The 26357-nt window shown below is 44.0% G+C and overlaps 2 protein-coding genes across 9 annotated transcripts in view; one reads left to right on the plus strand and one right to left on the minus strand.

Annotated features, from left to right (window-relative positions):
- The window catches only part of LOC126542648 (adenylate cyclase type 6-like), a 243454-nt gene that overhangs the window by 157415 nt on the left and 59682 nt on the right, over nt 1-26357 (plus strand). The window lies entirely within an intron of this gene.
- On the minus strand, nt 1129-25766 carry LOC126542618 (uncharacterized). Of its 5 annotated transcripts, XR_008614900.2 has the most exons (6): nt 25385-25766; nt 21648-22132; nt 10474-10547; nt 10347-10406; nt 2938-3150; nt 1129-2720 (listed from the first exon to the last, which is right to left on the minus strand). XR_008614900.2 is itself a non-coding variant. In XM_055077180.2 (5 exons), exons 1-5 carry the CDS (start codon nt 25558-25560, stop codon nt 2998-3000), a joined length of 948 nt encoding a protein of 315 aa, XP_054933155.1. In that variant the 5' UTR covers nt 25561-25765; the 3' UTR covers nt 1129-2997. The 5 variants fall into 5 exon arrangements, 2 of the variants coding, with proteins under 2 accessions (XP_054933155.1, XP_054933154.1); XR_008614899.2 differs by having other exon boundaries at nt 10347-10547; nt 25385-25764; XM_055077180.2 differs by having other exon boundaries at nt 1129-3150; nt 25385-25765.

Genomic DNA, 26357 nt, shown 5'->3' on the forward strand with positions numbered 1-26357 from the left:
TTACCATTGCAATTTCCGAATCAATCATATGCACCCAACTGAATACTGCAAGATGAGTACGAGTGGTTGTCTGGCTGTGTATGCACCCCTCCTGTATTAGAGTGCGCCATTACCATGATAGTGTGGCTATCATGGTACTGGCTATCTTGATACTGGAATTATAGCCACTCTAACCAAGACTACCAGATTCTTCCTGCGCACTTTAATAAAATTGATTGATTGATTGATCGTGTAAATCAATGTAACCCATTCCTCGTTCTAACCCACCGTGGTTGCTTAGTGACTTTGGTGTTTCGCTGCTGGCTGCCCAGTCGCTGGGTCAAATCCTGACCCCAGCGGCCACATATCGACGGGGCGAAATGCAAAAACGCCCGTATACCGTGTATTGGTAGTCAAAATTAATCCGGAGTGCCCTACTACGACGTGCTCCACAATCGGATCTCGATCAGTGTAACAGAATGAACGAGCACAGTGAAGATGAAAGAGCAACTGCGGGGGATGAAAGACGCGAGGAGGAAGGCGTAGTGTGGCGACGATGGCTACGAAATGGTGCCAGGTTAGTGAGCGTTCATCTGAGACTGATTCAATTAGAGCATTTGACAACAAAAAAGGTAGTCAATACAAGAAATTCCAGAAAGCCCATCACAAGTATAGCTAACGATGTCAAGAGTGCTGACAAGCTGTTTTGCCTGGCTTCACCAGAAATTCCCTCATCACTACTGAGGAACCTCCCACAAGCTGACCTATTTTCGCTATCCTTCCTCAGCACAGCCATAAGACCTCACCCTTCTCCGCACTGTGACTGGACGCTACCAATGACCTAGATTCACTCGTAGCATCTCACGAGCGCAGCCCTGGCTTACAACCGGTTTGTTGGCCCAGAATTTTTCGGTGTTGATATAATAATGTGTGATCACAAGAGCCTGCAGCATAAGAGCTGTTCACTGCATGTCATTTGTAGCTGCTGAAAGATGTGCAGATCTCCCCAAATTTCTTACTTTAACTTGCATATTGTGCAGGCTACATTTCATTAACTCGCAGCATAAATGCTTAGTTTGAACATTATGTATGTGACAGGGCATGCCATTAACATGGCATGTACAGGTGCTTGCAGTCAACACACTTCAGTATCACACAACAAACTAAGCATATTTTTTTTATCTACATGAAAAGCCACTAGGCACATTTGGAATCACCAGCATCGAGATTCATCTTGTCACACAGTACACCTTTATCGCTGCGAATGCCCTCAACTATCCTCAGAAGTTTAGTTCATACTTCAACTTCTTCAGCACACTTGTAGTTGCATTACAGCAACACTACAGAGTGCCTTATCCTTTTATAAACATGAAATGAATCATTCAACATTCAAAGCTTGGTCCTTCTTACATGCAATACAAAGGATGTAGTAAAATAAATGTAAAGAATTTGTGCAGGCAGCAAAGGATTTGTACTTAATGCTGTAAATCAATAAGATCCAGAGCATATAGATGAAATAGAGCAGCACACACTCCATTTGAAGGAGTTGAAGCCAAATCACAGCCAAGAAAACGAAGATACCAAATCAGTAATTGTACTCTGCAAACAATGACCCAATCACTCAAACAAAGCAGACAGTGTCAGGCCCGTAAAACCTGCCCACCAGTGACATTCTTACTAGGACTAGAATGACAGGGCAGATCTATAGCGTAATTTCAAGTTCAGACAAAGCAGGTGATGGATGTTGACTAGAAAAAAGGGACACAGTGAAAATATATGGTTGTACAAAAACAAGAGACCTTACAGACATCATTTGACCTTTGACATCGTTTGCATGACTTAACAAAACACCGACGTTAGGACCGACAGGTTAAATATAGATATAAGAAATTATCGATGTTCGTTTATATTATGACAAGTATACATTATGCCCCAAAACATAAATATGGTGTAGTAGAGGTGCAGGTATAGACACTCAGTTGCATTCGAACAGGCACACAGTTGCAGCAGGTACATGGACTACGATTGGGTCAATTTTATGGCGACCAAGTGGGTGGTACATTCTCCTAAGGATTTCTTCTTTTTTTGCTTAATCTGCTTTTTCACACACCTGTTTATTTGGACATTTCCGCAGTCCCCGTGAGGTCTGAATAAACGTTCGGCGACTGTAGTCATACAGCAAAGCTACTAGCTTGCTTTTTCGCAACCTAGTTTTTCCTTACTGAGATTAATAGACTTAGAGCTTCGTGTGTTAAAGCTTTGCAATGTTCATAAAACTCTGTGCCTCTGCCACTTTAATGCAAGGTTCAACAGCGCAGAAATAATATTCCCCCATTGACATACCCAGGTTGCCAAGAAGCAGAAACAAAAACATTCTTCAATCCTGCTGGAGACCTCAAAAGTAATATATGCAATTCAAACAGCTGTAAGTCCCAATGCAACTTCTAAAGTGACTTCAGAAGAATTACAGACAGTTTACAAATAACACTCTCTTAAGCCTCCTCTTCTTGCATGCACACTTCACTGCCCTCAAATTCTCTTACACAGTTGGCACACACAGATCGCTGTACATTGGTCCTCTCAAAAACAAGTAAAGCACCACAGAACTGAAATAAAACCCAAGCACTAACACATTCTTGAAGAAATGGTGCAATTTACCAACACAAGACTACTCATGAAGAATGTCTTATGCACAGGGGACTAAGCCCGTGACATCGGAACAAACGGGTGTGGGCTGACACCTAAAGAGAAAAGGCATATATTACACATAGTGGAATGTAAACAATAGCAGAATGTCGCGACACCCTAAAACAAGAACACATAGCAACTCTGGGGTTTCTCTAGTAATGTCTATCGTTGCAACAGGGTGAAAGCTCAGGCACCTGGGCTTGTCTGGAGATTTTGTGTGTGGCGTTTGCAACAATGGTAATTAAAAACAACTCATATTTATGCACGTACGTATGTACGCGGGGCAGCTGGCCCCGCATGAAGCAAGGTCTTTGGAGTGAAAATGGTGTGTTACAGCTGGTTATTGCCGGAGTCGGCCACTGGCTTCCGTCTGCCCGTCAGGAAATAAGTGAGCATGTCCCCTTTGCCCTTCACAGTGATGTAACCCCGGCATTCCAGTGGGTAGCCCAGGGGTTCCAGTATGCTGTAAACTTCCTGGGTCACCTGCGCGCAACACAAGTTATTTATTTTTATTTATTTATCACCATACTCTCAGCACCAAGGCATTAACTTTTTCCCTACTATGGGGAAAATAGGTGTTTTTTGTAGATTACACCAGATTTTTATGTAATACACAAACAAAAATCAGAATGAATGCAGTTCTCATGCATAAAATTTTTATTAACGAGATGTATGCCATAAACAAAGATATGAATTGCCAGAATCAAGATTGTGGGATAAAATTGAACAAAGCTTGTAAAGACATGCCTGTATCTACTAAGAAAAATACGTAACAAAAATAATAAAGCATACAAAATGTAGTGCCATCTAATAGGCACTATATCTGAAAAAGGTGACCATATGTAAAAAAATCAAAGTTTTGCATTGAACAGATATTCCACTACAAAAATTTAACTGCAAGCAGTACACTTGGACATGTCGGGCTGCGGCCGCCGATGTTCCGGGCTAGTTTGCATCGCCGTCGCCCTCAGAGCCAAAGTCCAATGAAAAGGCAGCATCCTGAGACAAGCTGCTGCTCGATCCATCGATGAAATCAGCCACAGACACAGCAGAATCACGACACCTATGATCTCTTGATGTGCGCACGCCGCTCCCAGAGGTGGCCATTTATGCTTTCTACTTAGACTATCATGAAACTTCAGAGCACGTTCAAAAATTACTGCCTGGCATGAAAAAATCAAACTGCTTAGAAAACCAAATACTTCCCGTCCAATAGCGCAGCATCTCTGTGAGTGGCACATAAGGTCTCGAAAGCGGTGTTTTAAACCATTGTTAGCATAGTTAGCCCAATGAGCACGGTGCACAATTTGAAATTACGGGAGATGTACAGGTAGCACACGGACATCAAAAGTAAGTGCTATCAACACTGAAAACGAAAAAAAAAATCATACTATCTCGCATCAAATAACAAACATCAAATACTGGATTCGAAGAAGAAAAAGACTGTCACATAACATTAAATAACAAGCATTAAATACTGGATTCGAGAAATAAAAACGTGTGTATTGCAAAAAAGTAATTAACAAGCACTAAATGCAGTCAGACCTTGATGTAATGAAGTTATACTTGCAGCGAAAAACTTCATTAAATTGACAATTTTGTTAATTTGAGATATCAAGTTTCAGCATCAAAAACAACTTCACAAATTTCCAGAGCATTCCGGGTGGATAGTATCTTGCTAGTATGCACTTATTAACAAATTGCAGGAAGGTCGGGCCAAAATAACATAGTTATAAGCGTCAGCGAGCGTGGTGCAGATCACGCTAAGAGCAATACATAGACATGGCTCACGGTGTACGGGATTTGCATGTGTTGCGTTATGCGGTGCCGTAAATCTTGCACACCATAGCTGAATGCGTTTAGTGCCTGCAGCTGGCGACCACCAATTAAAAACAAAAGTGTAAAATTATGCGGATATTCGTTCTGAGCATATAAGAAAAAGAAAGAGAAAAAAGTAGCAGTTTCGCCAGAAAGGCAAAAAAATCAATAAGATGGGGGTTTACATACATTACATGCCAAAACCACTTTCTGATTATGAGGCACACTGTAGTGGAGGACTCAGGAAATTTCGACCACCTGGGGTTCTTTAATGTGCACCTAAATCTAACTACACGGTTGTTTTCGGATTTTGCCCCCATCGAAATGCGGCCGCCATGGCCGGAATTCAAACCCGCAACCTCGTGATTAGCAGCCCAACACCATAGCCACTGAACAACCAAGGCGGGTGTCGCCAGAAAGGCAGAGCACTGATGGCGATAGTAAAGAGACAATTGCATGAAATAAGGTGCATAGTTGTATCGTTGTCATGCGTGTTCAGGCAAACATTAATCGATCTCACTCGATGACCACAAACTCACAGTCGCAACACAAGTGAGCGCTTCACACTGTGTCTTGCAAATTTGAGATTACGCAATACTTAAAGCGGACAGCTTGGCTAGTAGGCGTATCAACATTTTCTCCATTTCCAGTGCTTTAAAGAAACAGAAAAGATTGAGAGAAGATGACGAAAGAACAGGTAGGATGCTTGCATTACCAGCGTCCTACCAGTTCTTTCGTGTTTCTTCTCTCAATTTTTCCTATTCCTTTAGAGCGCTGGAAATACATGACATGCATGAACTGAGATTACATCTGTACCAATTCTAGACACACAGGAACAACAAATTGTGCATGGACGCACCAACCATTTCAACTTGCTCTTAGCACTTGCCATGGAGAGATTGCATGTGGCCCATACTAGTAAGCCCACGCTAGGAGGAGAAGGCAGATAGGTGTGCATTCCTGCGCCCCCCTCAAACCGTGCATGCTTGATCACGTTACCACACCACATTCACTCCCTACCCATCCCTCCAGCACAGAAGAAATTGTCAGCTCTCATGTTTGAGTGCTGCAAGCTGAAACACACTCTGCGGCCTCCACAAGATGTTTATAAACGCGACGAATGGCGCAGTAGTGTTTCCTGCCTACTGTGCCCCAGCACACATGTTCTGTCCATGTGCAAGCATGTGCAAACATCTGTCACGGTTGACGCACTGGACACTGCTGTCGGCGCAGTGTTGCAGCAGTTTGTTGCTGGTGCTTGACAGCCCATCACCTTCTTTTCCAAAAAGCTTATGCCACCCGTGCGCTGCTACAGCACGTTCAGCCAGAGCTGCTCGCCACCTATTTGGCTATGAAGCCCTTTCGACATTTCCTCGAAGGATGCTCCTTCCGTATCCATCACTGACTATAAACCACTGACTTCGGCCGACCCTAGCGTCCAGCAGTACCTCCTATGTGCCGCGCGATATCAGAAAGCTCACTTACATTTCTGAATACACCAGCGACATTTGTCATGTCAGCAGAAAATACAACGCCGTTGCCGATGCACTTTCTTGCGCCGCCATCCATGCAACGGACCACGGCTGACCGGTCATCACTTCACGGCCATGGCTACAGCCCAGAGTGTCGACGCCAAGCTCCAGCTGCTTCGCACAAGCGGTACCTCTCTGCTGTTTGAAGATATCTTGCTCCCTGACTGCGACATGCCTCTCGTTTGCGATACGTCAACCGGATGCCCTTGTCCTTACATGCCTCGCCCATATGGCTGGGCCATCTTTGATGCCTTCCATTCTTTGGCTCATCCTGGCATTTGCGCAACACAGCGACTCGTCACTTCTCGTTATGTGTGGTCCAGTATCAATGTAGACATTTGTCACTGGTCACGCACGTGCTTCAACTGCCAGCAGTCTGAAGTGCTTCGCCACGCTGCGACTCCTCTTGGCACATTCTCGTCCCCGGACGTCCACTTCAGCAATCTGTATGTCGATATTGTTGGCCCTCTTCCTCCCTATAGGAACCATCAAAATCTGTTAACCTGCACTGACAGGTTCCCCAAGTGGCCTGAAGCGATGCCCCTCCTGGACATAACGGCGGAGTCGACAGCTCGAGCACTTATCACACTCTGGATTAGACACCACGCTGTCCCTTCCACCGTTATGACTGACCATAGTCATTGATTCATCTCAACATTGTTCGCCAATCTATCTCGGCTAGTTGGCGTCAATCACATCAAGACTACCTTTTACCACCCAATACCCAATGGAATCATCGAACGTTTTCACTGCCAATTGAAGGCTTCACTCATGGCTTTGACTTTTCCTCCATCATGGATCGAGCGCCTCCCTTTCGTTATGCTAGGCATCTGCACCGCTCTTTGCAGTGACTCTTCTACCAGCGCCGCTGAGCTTACGTTTGGCACCACTCTAAGAGTTCCTGGTGAATTCTTTGGCGACTCTTCCACCGTACCTGCTGACGTTTCCGACTATGCCTACAGTCTACACAGTGTTATGCGTACTGTCATCCCCACCCCCCGACAACGATGTTTTTCCCGGTGGGTATACGTCAAACCTGGCCTTGAGAACTGCATGTACTCTTTGTGCGCCACGACGCTGTGCGTCCTCCCTTACGGCCTCCGTATGATGGTCCGTTCAAGGTACTCAAACGTGCACCTAAGTGCTTTCTATTGCTCATTAATGGCCGGGAAGATATTGTCACGTAGTAGCGACGGTGAAGAAAGCAGCAAAACTGGGAATGACGAAACTAGTGTTTTATTGGGGGAACCTGTGCCTTCAAAAAGAGGCTACACTCAAAGAACGGCTATAGCGGCAAACACAGTCGGTGATTGTCGAAAATCTGTTCAGTGAGTCAAGCGCATCAGCTTTTATACACTGGTGCCCACGTGCCTTCCAGAAAGTTCTACACCATTCGTGTTGCACATACGCGAAATCAGATTACACAAGGTTCGGTGACAACAGAGAGCGGATAGAACCACCTATAACATACAAGAAACTTTCTATACATGCAAGCACCTCCTACGCTGTGCGATAACATTTGTTAGGCGGTGAAAAATGGTCACTCGAAAAAGATGATGTACACGTGTCAATATGGTCTCCGTCGACTGTCTGAAGCCTTCCTATTTGGACTCTGATGCTTTAGCTACTTTTGCTGTCACATTCCCTCCCGACCAGGCCAGTCCTACTCGCCGCACGTGTTTTGCACCACCACCATCCGTGCTTGGCCATTCGTCCCGCTCACAGCTTCCTCACTAGAAGGGGGGCCCTGTAGCGCACTACTATGTGCTACAATGGTCCAGTCACAAAAGACGACGAGGACACTCCCAGCATGCTGACGGTGCATGAGCAGTAGAATCGGCGGAATCAGGCTTCCGCCTGGTTGAGTGGGCTCGGCTAAAAATATACATTGTGGACACCAGGCACCAGCGTCTGTATGGTTTTTCTTCACCCACAATGTGTTGTTCATAATCCATCATTCATAGTGTTCAGCTTGATCACTATTAAATTTAACACGTTTAAGTATACTTTCAGGGTGTCTACCAAGTTGACATTTCCAAATTCTCTGAGTTGTCCAGGTTTTCCCTGAGCACCTTTGCAAAATTCCCCGAATGAGCCAGAACTTCATTTTATGTCAAGACAGGCTGACACCACGTTGCCCGATGCTGTCACTCTCTAGTAAGCATGCTGAAACAAAAAAATGACTTAATCCAGTTTGAATAGTAAAGAATAATATCTATTTTATTTAAAAAGAAAACAGAAGGAAGGTGTTAATAAAATGCACAGCGAAAGAAATGGTAAAACCCATTCCAAATTGGGTCAAACATTTTCAAATACGAATGAAAAGGAGATGCATACACAAGTAAATATTTTTTAATATGAGCTATTTCTATCAACTGATAGCAAGCTCATCTGTATGAGGCCTGAACTTTGTCACAACTAAGGTTCTTTCTCAGCAGCTGGGAAGTCAACCTCAACTGTCCTGACATACTCTCAGCCCGTACATAACATCTCAGTGTTGGGTTTCACTGCTTAAAACAGTTCATTTTGGTTTGGATGAGGGACACCTGTATCTCGGCGCCAGCCAACACTTAATTTTTTTAGCTCAAGCTCCTTCAAAAAGGCGGCGGCACACTTCCTTTCCCGTTAATTCCTCAGTGCGTCGGTCCTTTCTGTTCTCATCCTCCTTCTACCACGCTTTCACCACATGGATCACTTGAAGCATCCTCTTGGTCAGTTGTACAGTCAACGTCCGATTTTTCGGATTTCCTAGGGGCTGCAAAACCATGCGAAAATCGGGCAGTCCAAAGATAATGAATGCCTGTCTTTAACTGCCCTTAAGGGCTAAAATTGTCACAGGCACGCCCGAAAAAGCTCTTAAGGCCTGCCAGTACACTTACTAGGCATATCGGTGCTTGTACTGTGACAGGAGATGGGGGTGCACGTGTGTATAATTAAGGAATACATACTGTGTCCCGTGACAATTGCCCCTTCCCACGCTTGTTATGCTTCACCGCCTAACACTACTGTACTGAGGCGAAGCTAACTTTCGGAGACTGGCATTACGCAAGGCGCTGTGCTCTGCGAGTTTCAAAGCCAATCGCGAGGATTACAAAGGCGGAGTCGGTGCCAGTGGTGATAGCGGCGAATTCTTTCAATGAAAAACACGGCACCGCACGGCAAGAAGCTTAATAGCGAACGTAGAAGGAAGCAGCTAGGCCTAACGTTGCCGCGGTGGTGGTTACGGCTGCCAGCGGATCTGCGTGCGAGAGTGCCGGTTCGAGGCGGCGAGATCAAAATAGCGGCGGTAGCGGCTTTGATTAATGCCATTTCAGATCTGCAGTCAGGGCAATATACATTGACTATATGGAGTACGTGGTGGTGTCGCAAAGCCGTGCGAACTATCGGGCGTCGAGAAAATCGGTCGTTAACTACTCTGGCAATACATCGTGCCGATGACACGGCGTCAATGACGATTCGTTGCGATTCCTCTGTTATTGGAGCCAGCATTAACACGACTTTCGTTCCCTTTCAATAAAGTTACAGCTAATATTCCCTGATAGAAGCACAAATTCCTCGAGTTTTCCCCGAGTTTTTCCAGACTCTTCAAATTCCCTGAGAATTCCCGGTTTTCCCGGTTGGTAGACACCCCGACTTTCACGCCTCTTGAAATGGGCTCTCTTAATAGTCCACTAGCGAGTGTGTCTCCTGCATGGGAGGGAAAATATTTGAGTAAATTGCCCTAATATTCACTATTGTATATAATGTAGTTATTGTAAATAGGCCTTTTGTACTTTTTCACTCCCCCCCTCTGTGCTTTGTCTAATTCTGTTCCCTTTTCATTGCACCATCCCCCTTCCTGGTCAATGTTCACGTGTCAGCCATCGCCAGTGTGGCCAGCAAAATACGTTCTATCTCCCAACAAGCACAAATGTAGTCATTTTTTTTCCAATCACACGCGAGCTGGCGCAGATCGAAGCACCTTTCGCCTATTTGTTCTTGGTGCGACAGCAATGTCGCTTTGTCCATGTACATGGGAGAGTGGATTGCCCCATGACACTCCCTCCCCCCCCCCCCACCCCCAGGACCACCACTAGCCCTCTACTTGCTTTTACATTCAAGCTTCCCCTTTCATCCATGTCGCTCTTTCTGCGCCTGTCTCCTGAAACATTGTTTTCGTGAGAAAAGGGGGCAAGTGGGGAGCATCAACCCTCCCCCAACTCTGGCTATGCCAATGGTCACCACCTGAGCAGGCCGTAACACCATGCCAGGCAAACTATGCCATTTACCACAAACTCCCACAAGGAAGCAAAAGTAGGATAAATGCACACAACTGCTGTAACTGCCTACCTGACGTGGAGCTCGACTGATGCACAGTCTCTGTAGTCTGCACACTCCTCGACTCGCTGCCTGCTTTGAAGGAGCACCCGACAGACTTGTCAGCCACAGTCAAGCTGCACTGCACTGCAACACTGACCTGACCGACCTCAAGAGGACCGTGGCATGCTGCTTTGACAACAGCGATGCCTAGACTCGTTGCTTTTGTGAGGCCTGCAGAAAATAGTTCGAGCAATAGCAGCCCAATGACAAAATCAAGCGACAAATACAATACTAAAAGATGCGCAGACTTTAATACGCCATAGAACACAAAAACATTTAGCCTCAGTGAACGGTTATAAAGGACAATGCACACTCAATAGTTGAAAGCAGGGCAACCTTCCTCTCTGCAAGGTTCATGACTGCAGAATATACCTAAGACTCAAGTTTTTCATCGCATGCGGTCATACATTTTAAAGCTATTGTAGTCTGACACCAACCGACTCCAACATGGCAATGTTATTGTCATCAGCCTCTTTATTGTCTCCTATAGAATTAAGGCCTCGCTTAGCAATCTTCAATCGCACCTGTTTTGTACCAGCTGATACCATCGTCTGCTTGTAGATTTCCGCAAATCATCAGACCACCTAACTGTTGGCTGTCCATGACTTTACGTTCCTTCCTTTGGTACCCATTCAGTAATTGTAACAGGCCGTTTGCTGTGATATAGTTACTAGCGCTAACAAGACTAACAGAAAAAAAAAGGTGGGACAGGACAAAGTGCTAGACTTCAACTGTCCTGTCCCAACTTTTTTTTTTTTCGTTAGTCTTGTTAGCGCTAGGAACTATGTCACAGCAAATGCATTAATACCAACTAGCCCAATTTTCTGTGTTAATTACTTCTAAAAGGCTACCTGCCCTACACATTACATTGCCTGGCCATGTTATTTTAAGGCGAATAGCATCCTTAGGATAATTCACACACTTTTCAGTGTCTTTCTGCCTGTGTTTAACCATTTTCCTGCCAAATAGGGTCACTGGTTAGTCCATGGTTGGGTGCAAGACTGAGGCTGCTGTGCTGAGAGTACTGTGTTGGAAACCAGCAATTGGACCAACTTGGGTTACTGAATACTGTGTATACACGGGTAATGGCCACATTCATGTAATAGCCACACCCTTAACTTTGAAAAGAAAACCAGAAAAAAAAAAAATTGGATTACTCTTGGAAAGTCGCACCAATATTTCAAGAAAGCTGACAGCACCATATACTGTATAGTGCGAGGATTACAGAATTTTTCTTGTCTGCAGGCAGGTAACGTGCAAAAAATGAGGTGCATTTAATAGAAGAGAAGAAAGCACATGCCTACAACAAAGGATGTTTATACTAACACTTATGATAAATGAGAAAATAAGAAGGAAAAAATTCTGGCAGAACCCATCTCACAACCCATCTTCTAGTATGCACAATGTAGGCCAGCACCTGTAGCATTTGGGCAAGGTATAATGAGCTTGAAGAGAGATATGTGAACTTTACATGTCCTTTGAATTTTTGGCCTAAGTTCAGTGCCATTAGACAGTCATTGTTGGCAACAAACACCAAAGGAGTAGCTTGCAGCACCACACCGGCATCTTGCACTGTTAGTGTAAACAGAGGCAGTGGACCATGTGACCAAATATGGCAGCACCTATGGGAGTGTGGTAAATAGGGTCTATACTGATCAAACAATGGCCTTTGACTTGCTGAAAATTGAATGGTTACCTCAAGTTCAGATCGGTACAACCCAGAATTCCCAACATCCGTGTCTGCCAATGCCAGCCCCCATTGACTGGGCTCAGTCCTTATGCAGGATCAACCAACAAGGGAAAGACCAGTGGTTGCCTGCACATCAGGAGTCTTAACCCCTGATGAATAGCGATACAGCTAAATTGAAATGCAATGAATTAATGGATATGCATAACAAAGTAAGTATAAAACTTTCTTGGTCATGATTTATTCAAGAGAGTATTCATCAGCTATAACCCGCACTGTGCCAACGATAGCTATGTGTGGAGCAGTGGTCGAGTCATGTGGTGCACAGTTTGTGCTTTCATCGGCCACAGATTCACCTTAATGAGTTGATGACAACCCACAAAACCAATCGGCTTTAAAGATGGGAAACCCCTGTTGGATTTTGGAGGGAAACTGGAAGCCTTAACTTTATATGCAATAAAAGGTTGCTGTAAAATACTGGTCTACTATTAAACTAAAAACATAATTTGTATTTAGTACAACATAACTTCTCTACTACTTCAGCTTCAGAGCAAAAGCAGTACTAGATTTATTCAACAGATGTTGTATTAATAAAAAAAAATTACTTCCAGTAAGTGATCTGTAATCAGTGCTGGCATCCTCATTTGTTGTCCTCTTTTAATAAGAATATTGCAGCGTACATCTTGATTATCAGGTACTTAAGCTACCGATAGCTTGTGACATGCTTATTGTACTTATGTTATTTAAGCCCATTATAATGGGATATGAAATTGACAAACAGAATTGGCAAACTGGCTAATGTCAGAGTCATCCCCATTACAATATAGCAACAGTACGAGTTTACACATAGGGCAGCGAGTGATGAAGCACCATTTCAATCTGGAAGCTCATTCAAGGAAATGCAGTTTACATGCTAGGCTAGGGGCAACAAAACCAAAAGCATATTATGCATTGCATAACGAAGTGGCAAAGTAGTTGGTGAAGGTATAAGCTGCTATTCCATTAGTGATTGTTGGAGCGTTATTAGCGAACTGTGCATTATTAAATGCAATGGACTGCGTGTAGGACGACATGGAAGGTATAAAGAAATGAGAGTTATGACAACAAACATTAAGTGTTAATCACAACAGGTTTCATTTATTTGAGACTGCCGAAAGATGAGACCCTTCTGCCATCTAATTCTGTAGGAAAGACAGTGAGGACATTTATTCATTGTGACATTCACTTCACATCACTGTTATGTGTAGAACCGCTAATCACGAACAAGCCGGAGGTGAAGCATATGAAATGCCACATTTTGCATCACCTGTGTGATTATGTTACTGGAACCATTTGTGAAAAAGCATGCCAACAATAATGCAGAATCCAGCACCATGTGTAGATCCATGTGTGCCCTAAAGCATCAAATCATAGCCGCAAGAATGTTCAGCTGCCAAATGTAGACCGAACAATAAAGGCACATCTATAGTGGCTTAGCCTCTACAAACTTGGGGGAAAACATTTGATGCCCTGGATAAGGGCACCCCAACCAGGAATCTTGAACCCCTTGTATTGTATAATTTATGCTGTGCTGTGTCTGGTACCTTAAGTTTGATTTAGGTGCAGGAAACTTAAAGAGGTGCTAAAAAAATATTAACTCGAGCTAGATCAATAGATTACTCATCTAGAAGTCTCCCATTATGTTATATGTGGCAATATGTCACCTTGTTGAGTATAATATTGCTGCCTGAGGTCTCGTCACTGGTCCTCAATTTGAATTGCCTGTGCACAAATGGAGTTTGCGCGATATCCATGTGACCTCCCTCTAAGCGACTCTCTATGAATCGGCCAGTGATGATGTCAAAAGAGAACGACCATACTTCACAACAGATGATGTCGCTCTCATTCCCCATTTCTGACCTTTCTCTTGCATACAAATGTTACGTTTTTGCTTCAAATGAAGCCAAATCTTTCCTTCTAGCTCAACTTAAATTTTTTTTAGTATTTCTTTGGTGAACAAATTTTTATAATTTGTTATAAAGGTGAACAAGTTGTTATAATTCTCCTTGTGGATCTACACTTGGCCATTACGATTCTGAGTATAGTGGTGAACGTTCACACCTGTCCAACCGGAAAAAAAAAAAAAAAATCTCTATTATTTTCTGTCAAACCATGTTCACTGCATGTCTCCAGATGAAACACTAAAGAATCGTGACTGACAAGCTGCAATACCACCTGCCGTCTCAAGATGCATATGCTCAGAGCCTGCAGCTTGTGCAGTAAATGTAAAACATAATAGAATCTCAAGTACAATGCATGATGCATCACCATAATGAGAACAATGAAACACCCAAGACATTCATGCTGCACTGAACTCGACGTGTTTTCTGCTGTATACAAGAGAGAATGCTCACAAACACCTGTCTACAACTGGTCTTGTGGGTGCAGCATCAACCCCTGTGATTGAGGCAATTTCTTACACAAGCATGATACACCATTGTAGAGAAAAGAAAAATGCTTGCACATACAATGCGCCAACGAAGTAGACACTACACCTGCTCCATGTTGCATGTGGTCTGAATTATGCAGAAGGCGGTTCAATGTCACATGATGTCTGAAAGTACTAGCTGCAATGAGAAAATTGGTAATGTTGTTATTCTGGTGAGCTATGCATTCGTCTGTGGCTTAATGGGTAAAGTATGGTGGAACAGGGAAGAGGCTTTTTGTAGTAGCTTTTGTAGCAAGAAAAATTTGCTTTTGTAGCAGACATACTGGTTTTTGTAGCATATACATTTTGATTGTCACACAAGGTACAAAGATAATTTCGGTGCTTGTGTCTTTCTGTGGCAGCATATAACAGAAATGAACGCTTACCAAATAGCTCAACTGTCAGTTCTATTGACAATTTAGGACATCACACATTCTCAGTTGAATCTAAAATCCTATAGAAAGCAAAAAAAAAAGCAGTCTAAGAGCTAGCAAAACAGAGAAAGACAGATTTAGTTACACATATGCCCTGATAAATTCTCAAAAGTGACACATGAACGGGCAATACCTGCTGATGCCTTTACCCAGTTAGTCTAGTCTACAATTTTTCTTCTTTTTTCTAAGTGCTTCCTGGTTTACAAGAGGCTGCAACAACTTGATCTGTCCTGCCTGCAACAGAGCTTGACCAATCTCTATGTCAGAAAAGCATTTTGCCTTCATTTTCGTTGCCAAGAGTAGCTCAGCATAATTCAGCAATTCTTGGCTCAATTATTTCCTTTTGCAATCTCTCTTCTTCAGCTAAAGAGTTCACTGGAAACATCCTATGCTACTTTCCTTGCATATGATTGCACAGAGCCTCTTTTTCCAGTTGTTCATGCTTTTTTTTGCATGAGCCCTTCATTTTTTTTACCAGGTCCTGGGTCAAGGGAATCTCTGTTGAATCTTGCACAAACATTTCTGAAAACGACATTATAGAGAAAAGCTACCTTAATTCCACACAAGAAAAGCAGGAAGATACCAATAAAGAAAGGGGTCAGACAAGGAGGCACAATCTCTCCAATGCTATTCACTGCGTGCTTGGAAGAAGTATTCAAGCTATTAAACTGGGAAGGCTTAGGAGTAAGGATCGATGGCGAATATCTCAGCAACCTTCAGTTTGCTGATGACATTGTTCTATTCAGCAACAATGCAGACGAGCTACAACAAATGACTGAGGACCTTAACACAGAGAGAGTAAGAGTGGGGTTGAGGATTAATATGCAGAAGACAAAGATAATGATGAATAGCTGGGCAAAGGAACAAGAGTTCAGGATCGCCAGTCAGCCTCTAGAGTGTGAAGGAGTATGTTTACCTAGGTCAATTAATCACAGGGAACCATGATCATGAGAAGGAAATTCATAGAAGAATAAAAATGGGTTGGATCGCATACGACAGACATTGTAAGCTCTTGACTGGAAGCTTACCATTATCCTTGAAAAGGAAGGTGTACAATCAGTGCATTTTACCAGTGCTGACTTATGGGGCAGAGACTTGAAGATTGACAAAGGATCTTGTAACCAGTTAAGGACCACGCAAAGAGCGACGGAACGATGAATGCTAGGCATAATGTATAGAGAGAGAAAGAGAGCGGTTTGGATCGGAGAGCAAACGGGTATAGACGATATTCTAATTGACATCAAGAGAAAAAAATGGAGCTGGGCAGGTCATGTAATGTGCACGAAGGCACATAGAGCCTCTCCCTGCGATCTCAAATTACCCCTGTCCTGTGCCAACCGATTCCAAATAGCGCCCGCGAATTTTCTCATTTCATCGCTCCACCTAGTCTTCTGTCATCCTCGATTGCGTTTTTCTCTTGGTACCCATTCTGTAACCCTAATGATCCAACGGTTAGATAACCGTTGGATCATTAGGGTTACAGAATGGGTAATGGGTTACAGAACCGCGGGCGCTATTTGGAATCGGTTGGCACAGGACAGGGGTAATTGGAGATCGCAGGGAGAGGCCTTCGTCCTGCAGTAGACATAAAACAGGCTGATGATGATGATGAGAGAAGAGTCCATTAAGGGAATCCATGATGACGCCATTGAGTCCTAGCTATAGAAAGGCTGGCTTGCTTTCGCATCTATTTTCATTAAAGCTCCTCTCTGAATCCGTATTTCTGTGTGACAGGCTCGAAAAGCTTTCACAAATGTGCATAGCAAGATATACTTTCCTGTCCCATCTGCCAACCTAAGATGAAAAACATTCTGCCAAAAGTCATGCAGACGTTCCACAAGAGCAATGTCTACGGTATACGTCATCACAAGGCTGAAGTTGTCTATCAGGGAGGAAGCTTTATGAGCTGGAATGACTGCAGGCATTTGCTTGGCCAAGTTCCTCAAAGCTGATTGAACAGGGATACCTAAGGCCCTTGAACACAGTGTTATATAGAAAAAAACTAGAAGGCAGGTACCAAGCAGCAGATACATAGAAGCTTGTTGCCACAAGGCTTGATATTTTTTTTTCGAATAAAGCTGCAGCCCACTTTCTTTGTTTGTTGTTTATTCGACCCAGGCACCGCAAGCATAAGGGATGCCATTTCATAACTGGATATACTGATGCACCATTATACACGCACGAACACGGGGTGCAAGCTGCGGTTTCATTTTCCCAATCCCTATCACCAGTACTATATTGACAAATGTACTTGTTTATCTTTTTTGGGTGAATGCTTTTCACTGTCTAACAATTGTTATCGCTCAGCGTGGGACGCGCCTGTATGCACGTACGAACGCACTTGTATGGGACATGCCTGTTGCCAGGAGTTCAAGCACACCAACAAGGGAATGATGCTAGCATACCTCAAGGAAATTGTGTAAACCAGCAATGTGTTTGTCCTCTCGAATTCTGCCAAATCTACCTCAATGGCCATAGTTCCCGAACTGGCCTTTGACATAAATCCAAGCCCCCGCATGAGTAAGCACCTATGGCTAAAATGTCTTCTTCAACGATACAAAGAGCGATTTTCGACGTCATCAAGGATTCGAAAAGCACCAGTTGCAAAGAACTCCATTATAACCGAAGAGTGTGCTCGTCCACTCCACCAGAGCCCTTGCCGCATTTCGACACAAGAATGTGAAGCTGTAACGCAACAAGTTGACGAAATGCTGGGCGACAACATCATCCAGCTGACTAAAAGCCCATGCGCATCTCCTGTAGTCTTGGTGAAGAAAAAGGACGGAACCCTGCGTTTCTGCGTAGATTATCATCGACTGAACAAAATCACGAAGAAGGACGTATACCCCCTCCCACTGACAGACGACGCATTGGATCGGCTCTGCAATGCTAAATAATTTTCGTCGATGGATTTCAAGACTGGCTACTGGCAAATAGAAGTCGATGAGAGAGATTGCAAAAAGACTGCCTTCATCACACCAGACGGCCTCTACGCGTAAGCACGTTGTCACGGTCAAGCCATTCAGACTGTGCTCGGTGCCTGCAACGTTCCAGTGTGTGATGGAAACGGTGTTAGCAGGATTGAAGTGGCAGACCTGTCTAGTTTACTTAGATGACATCCTCACCTTCGCAGGAAATTTCGACGATCATCTTAGGTGGCTTGCGACCATACTAGAGGCCATCATGACGTCAGGGCTCACTCTCAAGCTGGGAAAGTACTGCTTTGCTGCTGCAGCATCCTGCTGTGACAGGGTGAGCCAGAAGTCCTCATTACTGACAGAGGAATGGTTTGTACTGCTGAGCTTACTCAAGCCATCCTGCAGTATAGCCAGACAAGTCACTGGAGGACCACTGCATACCACCTGCGGACAAAAAACCTAACGGAACAACTGAACAAGACGTTCGCTGGCATGTTAGCGATGTGCATCGACAGTGAACACAAGATGTGGGATGCCGTGCTTCCGTATGTCACCTTTGCTTACAACATGGCAGTGCAAGAAGCAACACAGATCACGCCGTTCAAGCTGGTTTATGGAAAGACCCCGACGATCACTCTCAACGCCATGCTGCTGCACGTCACCGACCAAGAAAATGTTGATGTCGCCGCCTATCTCCACTGAACTGAAGGAGCCCGAAAGCTTGCCCGCCTGCTCATCAAGAACCAGCAAAGGACTCACAGCCGGCACTACAATCTTCGATGGCGCTACGTGGAATGGAACCTGATACACCGACGAGGACTCGGAGAGAAACTATTGCGACGCTATTTCGGACCCTACAAGATCATCTTAACCATTGGCGCACTCAACTATGAGGTCGTGGCAGACGGCATTTCGATATCACCATGATGCAACTTTTAACCTGAAATAGTCCATGTTGTGCGACTTAAGTCGTTCTACCAACGCTAACGAACTTTGAGACTTTGCTTAGTTGAACCTCGAACTTTCTTTTCCTTGGACTGTGTTACTTTCAACTGTTTCTTTTGTTGTTTTGTTACTTTTGTTTAATAAGAGTCCTTTTGGTTTTTGCTCTCCTGTTTTGTTTGTAGCATCAGGACGATGCTTTTCGAGAGGGCGGCATTGACACATACTTGTTTATCTTTATTGTGTGACCACTTTTCACCGTCTAACAATTGTTATCGCTCAGTGCAGGATGCGCCCGTATGTATCGGAAGTTTCTCAAATGTTACCAATGGTTCTATCTGCTCTGTTGTCACCGAAACTTGTGTAATCTGATTGCATGTGTGATGCGAATTGTGCAGAACTTTCCAGAAAACACGCGGGCTCTACCGATTGCTCTGGAACCTTGGATGACTCATGTATAAAAGCTGGCGCGCTTAACCACCAGATTAGATTTTGACGATCGCTGACCGTGTTTGCTGCTATTGTTGAGCTTAAGTGTAGCTTGTTTTTATGGGTACAGGTTTGCCCAAAACAAGTTACTTTCATTATTCACAGTTTTGCTACTGTGTTCTTTGCCGTCCCTATTATGTGACAATACAGAGCCCTCCTGGACCCTTTCTGACATAGAGAAGGCGCAATTTTCGTCAAAATCTTGCTTTTGTAGCAGTGTGTAGCAGATTTTGCACTTTGTAGGAATTTTGGCGCAATGTAGCAGGAGTTCCACTGCTGGGTAAAGAATTGGACTGCTGCACTAAGGGAGCCGGTTTGAGGGCCCACCATCATACACATGATTTTCGAATTATTACAGAGAATACCTGGCCCGATGTATGAAGCCACCTGGAAATGTATCCCATTCACATTAAACGACAACCTGCTGCCGATAGGAGCTGAACCCACTGCCTTGCAATAAGCTACAGCAGCGGTTGTCCGGATGTCCAGTTTCTTAGCGACGCCTCTGTTGGGCTGGCTGGTAGTACATGACTAAAAGAGGCCTGAGGCACAAAAGAAAACACGGACAAAGAATAGACATGAACCAGCGCACACTCGCAACAGGATTTTTCGTCCGACGCTTCACTACATATAGACCCCAGACATGCTTGTAAGAACACAATGACTCATTCAACAAATTTACCACAAACTATCATATTCGATACCCAATTGCTATAGCAATCGATTCTTTGCCTTTCAGGTGAAAGTGCTACATATTTTTACTTATGTAGAGGCAACAAGGGACAGATTCAGTGTAGTGGGTGCAAAGTCAAGGACTTTACCAGGCACGGTGTATGTGAAAAAGCCAAATTACCGTGAAACATGGACATGTAGCCTGAACAGAGCCGAAGCACTGAATGCATCCATGTTTCAAAGCCTTTGCGACCCACACAGTGATTTATTAAATTAGTTCCAACATGTCTTCAGAGAGCACAAATTCTTATTTGCCATAGAAGGTATGTCCTGTAAACTTTTGTGGCTGACTATACCACTTATACAAATGCTTATGGTTGACATAGTACATACAAACATGTATGTGGAATGAATGTATAGCGAGTAGAATCACTATTGCATACAAATATACCTAATCGCGTAATCTACAATAGAGCATGCACAAAAGCTTCACGAAAGCACTTGTGATTTGAACTTCTCGAGAAAACTTTGAATCCACATGTGACCCTTCTCCCTGACAGATAAAATTGTGCAGGATGGTTACCTGCCAGTCCCTCTAATGTATATTTCAGCATGAGTATCACACTTTCCTTTTATCCCCTCAAAGTTATTGCTTGGCTATGCAATCCTTTTCTCTAAGCCCTTCCTTTGGTAGAATGGAATACAGGGAATAGCAAAAAACAAAAAACAAACTACAAAAGTATAACACATGGGGTGTGCTCCAATTCTGGCCAGCTTGGAGATAATTTATGTTGACAGCTAAAAAGACATCTTTGAGCCCAAGTAATAGAACAGACCACAAAGACATCTGGAACAAGACTCAAGGTGGCCACCATTTGCTTAGGTGGCCTTTTAGCCATGTACAGCGAATACTGCAATATTTTCAATCTTGAATACAACACCTGTGTGAGGAAATGAAACTCATTCAAGTGAAAAAAAAAAAGTTATGCTCATACAACTGTCACCAAATTTTCAGATAAATGCCACCAGTTCATGTGTTGTGGTACCCAGCTTCTTTGTATGATACTCATGCTCTCAAGTTGTGGTTCACAAGTACAAGCTTTGCAGCAATGCAGCAAATGACAGTTGGTGGAATTCTTAATTGACAAGGGCCAGTATAATTTTAAAACTATTCCAACCTGACTTTATTCCGCCTCCGCTCATACACCGCTTTGTTTCCACAAAGCCGATTGGATTGGATTTAGTGGCCTCACCCTTTGTAACGGGTAGGCATCGCCATGAAAAAGTAGCGATGCCCTTGCATGTGACTCTGGTGTCATCTTGTAGCCTTCGCCGCAAAGCCCCTCATGCGCAGCACTATGCCTTTCTTCTCCCGCTTTCGCCATACCCTCCTCAGCTTTCTACCTCATGGTTCCACCCTACTTCTTGCCTCTCTTCGCTCTCACCGTTTTCATGGATTGTGCAAAAAAAGCTGTTTTGTTTTGCATAATGCGTTTCTTTACGCTATGTTACAGAAAATGCTTCATCCATTTAGTTCTAAACCAGTAGCCGTTACTTTTTTTTCTGTTCAGGTTTTGTTCTTGATTTAGATGCTCTTCAAAATTATTGGTTTAGTACTGTTCTCACTTCACGTTCAGTTCGACAACTGGTACGAAATCTTACCTTGTGCTGCATAGTCTGCCAGCTTTTCTTGGAGTTTCGGAAGTGGATTTCGTATGGAACTATACTTCGCTTTCCTCCATTCTTGGTGCCAGTAATAAATAGTCCTTCGTTGTGGGTTCACCATACTGTTGGCAAGCAAAATGTGGCTGTTGTCTTCCATTGCCAGTGCCTCCTCGTGGTGTCGAATGGCAGCTGCAGGCGTGAAACCAGCCTCGAAATATGCATAGAATGCTGCCCTTGTTTCTGGGCTGGCACGCAGTAACTTTAGCGAGTCAGCACATTCTGTGCTGTGATTATGTGTTGTGGTCAATTTGATCACAGCTGGGAGGGGAGTGCTTCTGCACAAATACTTGTCATTTTTTTGGGTGTCAGGGTTCACTTTCTTAATTTTTATATCGAGTTTTGCTGGGCAGTTAGTAGTGCGTCGTGCAGTCATTTTGTTTCGTTGGTGGTGTTGACACCGCCACACCTTGTGGAAGACCATTCTGTAACAAAGTAATGTGAATACAGATAAAGAATTTATGTTTCACTTATGTAAATCACATTCGAATGGCTTCTATACATAACAGGTCTGCCACAAATCAAAAGCATGGTAGCCATAAAAGAGTGGTAATGGTCGCATTTTGTATGTGTTATAGGAGAACAAAGAATAGCACAGGGATAGGACAAGCAGCCGACACATACAAAACGCTGGCTGTCATTGAAACTTCATTACATGCTAGGCATTATATAGAGCTGCCAGAATGGAGAAAATGGAAAAAGAAAGATGAAAATTATAAAGGAACCTTTGCAGGGTTCATAAAGAATGTCTGACACAAGGACAGTTCAAGTATTCCCAGGTTGCTGAAGGCTATAATTTAAGGAGGTTGAAACAGATTTGTTATAAATATCAACTAAAATATACTGAAATTTCATTCTTAGTTATAATTTTTTATAGCTAAGCACCCATTGAATTGCACACACGCTTCAAGCCCTTCAGGTGGCTTTTAGCCTACTTTCCCATTGTAACATGTCAGTGACCTTGTGGCACATCCCACACTTCACTTAATGATGGTTAGTAGTGCCCGGCTTCACCCAAATATGCTTGTGTTGTTAAAGCCAAATGACTGAAACCTACTTTTCTTTGGGCATTTTTACAGTGCAGGCCTCAATAATGGAGCCATGATGGCTGCACCGTAAACCAACTAGCAAAACAAAAAAAATGCTAGTAAAATTTCGTCGCTTCATGTGCCTTCGTCTGGCATCATGATGGCAATGGCGATTTAAACAAGTCTGTTGCCAGTTATGCAGATGTGCTCGACTGCAATCGCTTAGCAAAACTCTTGGAAGAGATTATGTGGAATTGTTTTTTTTTTCCTGACAGATACAGCAAAGCACAGATCTGAAGTTTTATTTTACATTTTCGAAAGGCCGCCTCCAACCCCAGTATTAAAGAAAATCAAGCAGCACACTTACTTTAAGGTCTTAAGGGCCCTTGAAATGTTTTACAAATGCAACAGTTTTCAAGGATTTCAAGGAGCTGTACGAATTCTGCGTTTGCGTGCCACTCATACAAATGGAGTAATACTCGTATATGCTACATATCATATGATGCAAAGCATTGCGAATGGCGTCTGCTGTTGACTGCATCGTAGGATCACGATAGACGTAGATTGTGTCTGTCTCCGCTTTGGTGAAACTCTATGTCAAAGTGCTAGGAACAGATGCTTTGGCTGGCCTCGTGCACACTAAATACGTAGCAAGAAAGCATGTGATGTCCAGAAGAAACATGGAAACTATGTGTTTTAGCACTACCTTTTCACCACGCTTCCTCATCTACTGGCCTAGCAAAGCACCTATTACGCATAATTCTCCACTCAATAGGGGATATTCAAAATGTCAACTGCATTTATCGACTTGCAGCAGAGTGTCATCTGCCATCTTGTTTAGGGAATGGCAAAACGAAACTGCTCGTTCGACAACATAGCTACACGCATAGCTGCTGCTTTCACCCAAGTTCTCTGATGTCCTCCCAGTCCTATTTGCTACTATAAACAAAACAAGTCGTTTGTGGTAACACCGGTAACAAGCTAGACTTGTTTTCTTCAACGATAGACAAAAAAAATCAGCAAATAAAATAGGCGTGTGAAACATTGGCCAATGCAGACGATGTTTTCCATCTTGTTCTCTCTTGTTTGTTTACTGCGACGTGTTTCCCCCACAACTTAATTTTTTTTTACCACGTCAGTTTCTTTTAAATTAGCGCTCAAGGGCAAATCTCGTTCCTGTACGAATTGTTTTAGAACGCAAATGCCCGTTTAGCCAATGAGTGCAACTGTTTTTGTTGTAGATGTTTATGTGAAGGCACTGCTATTTTATATTCAATGCATTTAGATATTTAAGCATTTTAAGGAACTTAGTGGATAAGATAATTTCTCAAAAGGAATGAAAAACACCTCACAGATTGTTGCAGGTCACATTTTGCCCTAAATATTTTCCAGCCAAAGAAACAACGAAGAAAGCTTCTGAGAAGACAGCGTGATAATCATGAATTTTTTTATTTTGATTTGGACTGAAAACTAAAAAAAAGCGCGTTTACATTTAGCATAAGCATGCAGATGGAGCATTTACTAATGCCATTTATTGACTGAAAGGGCCTAGACTGCTCAGAAAAGTCCATCAAAGCAAGTTTCCCCATTAGAGAAAAAGATGGAAGGGCGGGTACGATGGTGTTGCACGTCGCCCTACACATTTTCGCAGATGTTCATCAACGGCATAGAGAAGGCCCGCACGCACTGCCCTCAAGCCTCACTACGCAGCGCGCTGTGTAATCGCACGTGCGTTAGTTTTCCGTATTTCCATTTGGCATTTAATTACCGTGCGTTTCTTTCGTTTTCAGCTCTGGTAGCGTGACGCCGCGCTATTAGGGCGCCCAACCGCGCATTTGCTGGGCTGCTCAACGTTATTGCTTGCTGATGATGTGCTTGAAACCGGAGTGCCTGTAAATAGCTAAGTCCAAAATATTTGCGGGCGCCTGCAGCACAAGGGCAGTGCTGAACACGAGTCAGAGAGAACATGCGCAAAACCCTATCTTGCGAAAACCTGATACTTGCAGCGGAGAACGGCAGAAAACAGGCCACGGAACAAGTTAATTGCGACTGCCAACTCGCAGATCATCTTTGTCCTTCGTTTTCACGAGACGTGCACGTGCGATCTGACTTGCACAATTTCAGTTCTACGCAAACGGTGCAACCACAGTGTATGAAGACTTATCTGCTTCGACGAACAACACTGGTACGCGGAGCTTCGATTTGCAGCAAAGCTTCTTTTTCACATGAAACGTGTTTTCTTGCGAACGCAACGAATCTGTAGGATTACAATGCAATGCAAGGTTGTTTCGGAGGTTTAGGTAGAACATTCGAGAGAGTCTAAGCAATTGTTTATAGGGTACTTAGCTCAGATTCGAAGCGTAGATCGCCGCGATATGCTCGCTCGGCGAAGGTGTCGATTTCAAAGCAGAATGCCGTCCGGACGTATATCCAAGGGTGCAAAAACCAGCGGACATGGCTTGATTGGATAGTTGGAACCACAGTGAAGTTAATTGCTCATTAAACGCTTCACTATGAAGGCGACTGCGACGATCGCCGATCCGTTCTGCATGCAGGCACTTAGCAACTATGCCCCAGAGAAGACGGCAGACGCGGCCAGTGTTACACTGTGCATTTTGAATATCCGCTATTTTCACAAACATGGCTTACCTTTTGCATTTTGTGGCAACGAAGTCCACAATCCACGATGTGTTGGTTTCGGCGCTGTTGTTGCGCATCCACTGTTCTGCTTCTGTTGCATTATTCAAGTTGCAGCGGAGCACCTTCGTTTCTGGCGTGGACAATTCAGTGTCTTCAACACACTCCGGAACGTCGGCGTCCCACATTTTTGCGGTGGCAAGAAACTTGGGTGTTAGCAGCTGTAACAGCACTGTGTTCGCGTCAATTGCGGCACAAAAGCAAGACACGTGGAGTGGGTAGCGAACGCAGGTTGCAATGGTATGCCTGATGGGGCTCCACGAAACGTTCGTTTGAGGAAACGCCGGCCGTTTGTGCGTAAGCGCGAGTATGAGCGGGCGTGAGAGAGAAAATCTGGGGGAGGCGAGGATAAAACTCCTCAAACTTCGTAAAGTAGTGACACTCTCCTCGTCCGCCTTCACTCCTCGTTTCTCCTCTCTTTCAAGCCCCCTCCTCGGCTGTGGCGCCGCCTACACTACTCCAGCGTAGCAACGGCGCCAACATGCGCTCCTCGCCACTCCGTAGACGCTTCTCGAGCAAAAATGGCGCTGATGCACATCGCGAGGGCCCACGTGATGCTATTAGGCCAATAGCGACGCAGCGTCGGCCAAAGCACGCGAGGAGGTGCTGGCATTCTTCAAAGCGTGGCACGACTTTACGAAGGGGTTTTAGGATGGATGGGTGGATGGATGTTATGAGCGTCCCCTTTGGAACGGGGCGGTGGGTTGCGCCACCAAGCTCTCGCTATTATACTGCTTAATGTCCTAAATACGTTAAACAATAATAATAAAATAAAACACTATGAACTACCACACCTAAACTTTCTGATCCCCTAGTGCGAACTGCGCTTTTGTACGTCTCCGTCTTTTGTCATTTCCCTACTTTTCTTCCACCAATCCTCCAATCGCCTCTTACTAATGCCTATTACGGACATGTTTACTTTTCC

Source organism: Dermacentor andersoni, chromosome 2 (assembly GCF_023375885.2).
Source record: "Dermacentor andersoni chromosome 2, qqDerAnde1_hic_scaffold, whole genome shotgun sequence".
In the NCBI taxonomy this organism is placed as follows: Eukaryota; Metazoa; Arthropoda; class Arachnida; order Ixodida; family Ixodidae; genus Dermacentor; species Dermacentor andersoni.